Below are 2500 nucleotides of genomic sequence, written 5' to 3'. Positions count from 1 at the left end.
TTTTATCTTATTGTGCATTATTATAATGATCTTTCTTCCTCCTAAAAGGCCCCTCCCACAGCAGTCTTCCCATTATTACAAATATCACAGTTGTGTTTATTGGCGTTGTCGTTTTAGAATATTTGACTGTCAAACCATTACTCCCGTACGAATCAAGCGCTTGTGTAGTTTTCAAGATTCCTTTTTCTGAGCTGACGTTTGATAGCCAAGTGGTTTAGTAGGGGTTACGGCATATCCACACACAGCAGTGTTCTTGACAGGAGGGAAAGGCTGGGAGGAATTTCCCGGAGGTTACTACATGTTGTCGTGTTGAGTTGAGCAGAGGTGTCTGAGGACTCCTGGAGTCTTCAATTGCTTTGAGTTTCGACGCTATGTTTCTCTCTCTCTCTCCCTCTTTTTTGTCCCTGAAGGCTGAATTTTATGAGCAGGTTGAAAATAGCGCCATGGGTTGATTGGTGTGCTTGTCACGCACAGATCAGAAAAGTATGAAGCATTAACACGCTTATCTATATTTTCATCTTTCAGTTATAAAAATCTGAATCGGATGGTTAAAGAGTGTTTCCCATCAGAGGACAGGAGGAGATAAACTGTTAGCTGTTTTAATTATTCATGAAAGTGTGATTTGTTTGTAAAATATATAAGCAGCATATTTAAATAAATGTGTGTGTGTGTGTGTGTGTGTGTGTGTGTGTGTGTGTGTGTCTGTGTGTGCACGGCACATCATATTAGCTTGATGATCTTTTGAACTTGAGGTTTATCCACAATCATAGCTATAAGTCAGAGAACATTAGTCATTCATTTTCGGTTTAAGAGTCCTCTGTTACATGTGATGGATCATAGTGCTCTAATTGAATGCAATTACATCTCAGTCTCTGATTTAAGCCACAGCTGTATGTCTGAGACTGTGTATTACTTCCATTTTAACCACGCACACCTACTCCAGAATTTTCCGCTCACTCCCAGAAAACACAAGGAATAGTCCGGCCACAACTTTCAATGCCGTTGCATCAGCTAGCAATTACAAATGATTTTCGTTAGCGTTGAGCGAATCGGCCAGGCTGCTGTCCACAGTCTTGTTCGGTGTGTGTGCGTATGCACTGAATGCAAGGGACGTCTCCCGTTCTCTCTCCTGGACTCTGGCTTTTTCATCTGCGCTCTTGACTCTAATGATCCCTAACTCTCCAGCCTCAGGAGTGGTCTCTTATAGCCATCTCTGGATATATGATTGGTCTGACTCAGGGCATGTTTACCAGATCCTGTGGGGGAGAGTCATAGCGGAGTCACAGTGGAGTCACAGATCCTTTGATACCAGAGGGTGAGAGGGTTGTCTGCAGCCAGCGAGTTTGGTTTACTTTTCACTGTTTCTCACTGAAGTCCGGAGTGCCTCTGTTTTTAATGATGACCCAAGTCCTATCTCATGAATACTTCATCTATGAAAGAGAAAGAGAGAAAAGAGAGAAGAGAGAGAGAGAGAAAGAGACAGAGAGACGGGTTGGTTTCAAATGTAGTTAGCTTGTTAGTGTTCTTCATGGTGCTCTGTTGTGCTTGTTTACACAGCCAGCAGCCTGTGAAATCTCCCCATGGTGCTAGTCTAAGAAATGTGTGATATTTACAGAGTGTTACAATTACACACTGACATCACCACGTCTCACATATGTGTGTGTGTGTGTGTGTGTGTGTGTGTGTGTATGTTTTTACATTCTTTGTCCATGCTGAGTGTGAAATATCACCAGTCCATCATAGGGACAATCTAACTTCCAACTTTAGAGTAAGTCTTACTGTTACATGGCAACCTCATATTATGCATATGAACCAAATAGCCTCTCAGAAATGTGCCTACTGTATGAGTAAGAAAACCACATGATTCAAATACACCTATATGTTAATCTCCATAGTTATATTATAGTAATGTAGTAATATATATTATGGGGGCCTCTGACCAACATGTAGTTCACTCTCTTACATTCCTTCAGCATTCTTACATTTGTATCTGGTCTAATACTGAACTTGGCTGCTGCTTATACCTCAGACAGAACCTCAATGACTGTTTACTTGGTTTGTATTCTGCCTGTATGGGAAGGTGCTTTGGATAAAAGCGTCAGATGAATGAATAATTAAATGTGACGTAAATGTATCTCTGTTTATGTGTATGTTGTATCTATGCGTAGTCTTGCGTGAGATGGGTGGACATTCTGAGGCATAAAGAAGGGAAGAAAAGAATAAACAGAACAGAGCAGTGATGTGTACACCTCTGAATTGTTCTAGAACTCTCTTTGAGACCAGATCTGACTAACTGCCACTCCCCCATGGGCTGCCCGACACACTTCTCAGGCTCTCCGGGGATGAAGATCTACATCGACCCGTTCACCTACGAGGACCCCAACGAGGCTGTGCGAGAGTTCGCCAAAGAGATCGACGTCTCCACCGTCAAAATAGAGGAAGTTATTGGTGCAGGTAAGCGCTGAGAGAGTGTTATTGTGTGTGTGCGTGCGTGTGTGTG

General features: G+C 42.4%; 1 protein-coding gene across 1 annotated transcript in view; it reads left to right on the top strand.

The window, feature by feature from the left end:
* ephb1 (EPH receptor B1) overlaps window positions 1–2500 on the top strand; it is a 145715-nt gene that overhangs the window by 116605 nt on the left and 26610 nt on the right. Inside the window, exon 10 of the mRNA XM_030773474.1 lies at window positions 2266–2454. Within this exon, the coding sequence (XP_030629334.1) occupies window positions 2266–2454 (189 nt within the window). The remainder of the gene's footprint in view (window positions 1–2265; window positions 2455–2500) is intronic.

This window comes from Chanos chanos, chromosome 5, assembly GCF_902362185.1.
Source record: "Chanos chanos chromosome 5, fChaCha1.1, whole genome shotgun sequence".
In the NCBI taxonomy this organism is placed as follows: Eukaryota; Metazoa; Chordata; class Actinopteri; order Gonorynchiformes; family Chanidae; genus Chanos; species Chanos chanos.
Note: the sequence above shows the minus strand (reverse complement) of the source record. Positions and strands in the feature narration are given on the sequence as shown.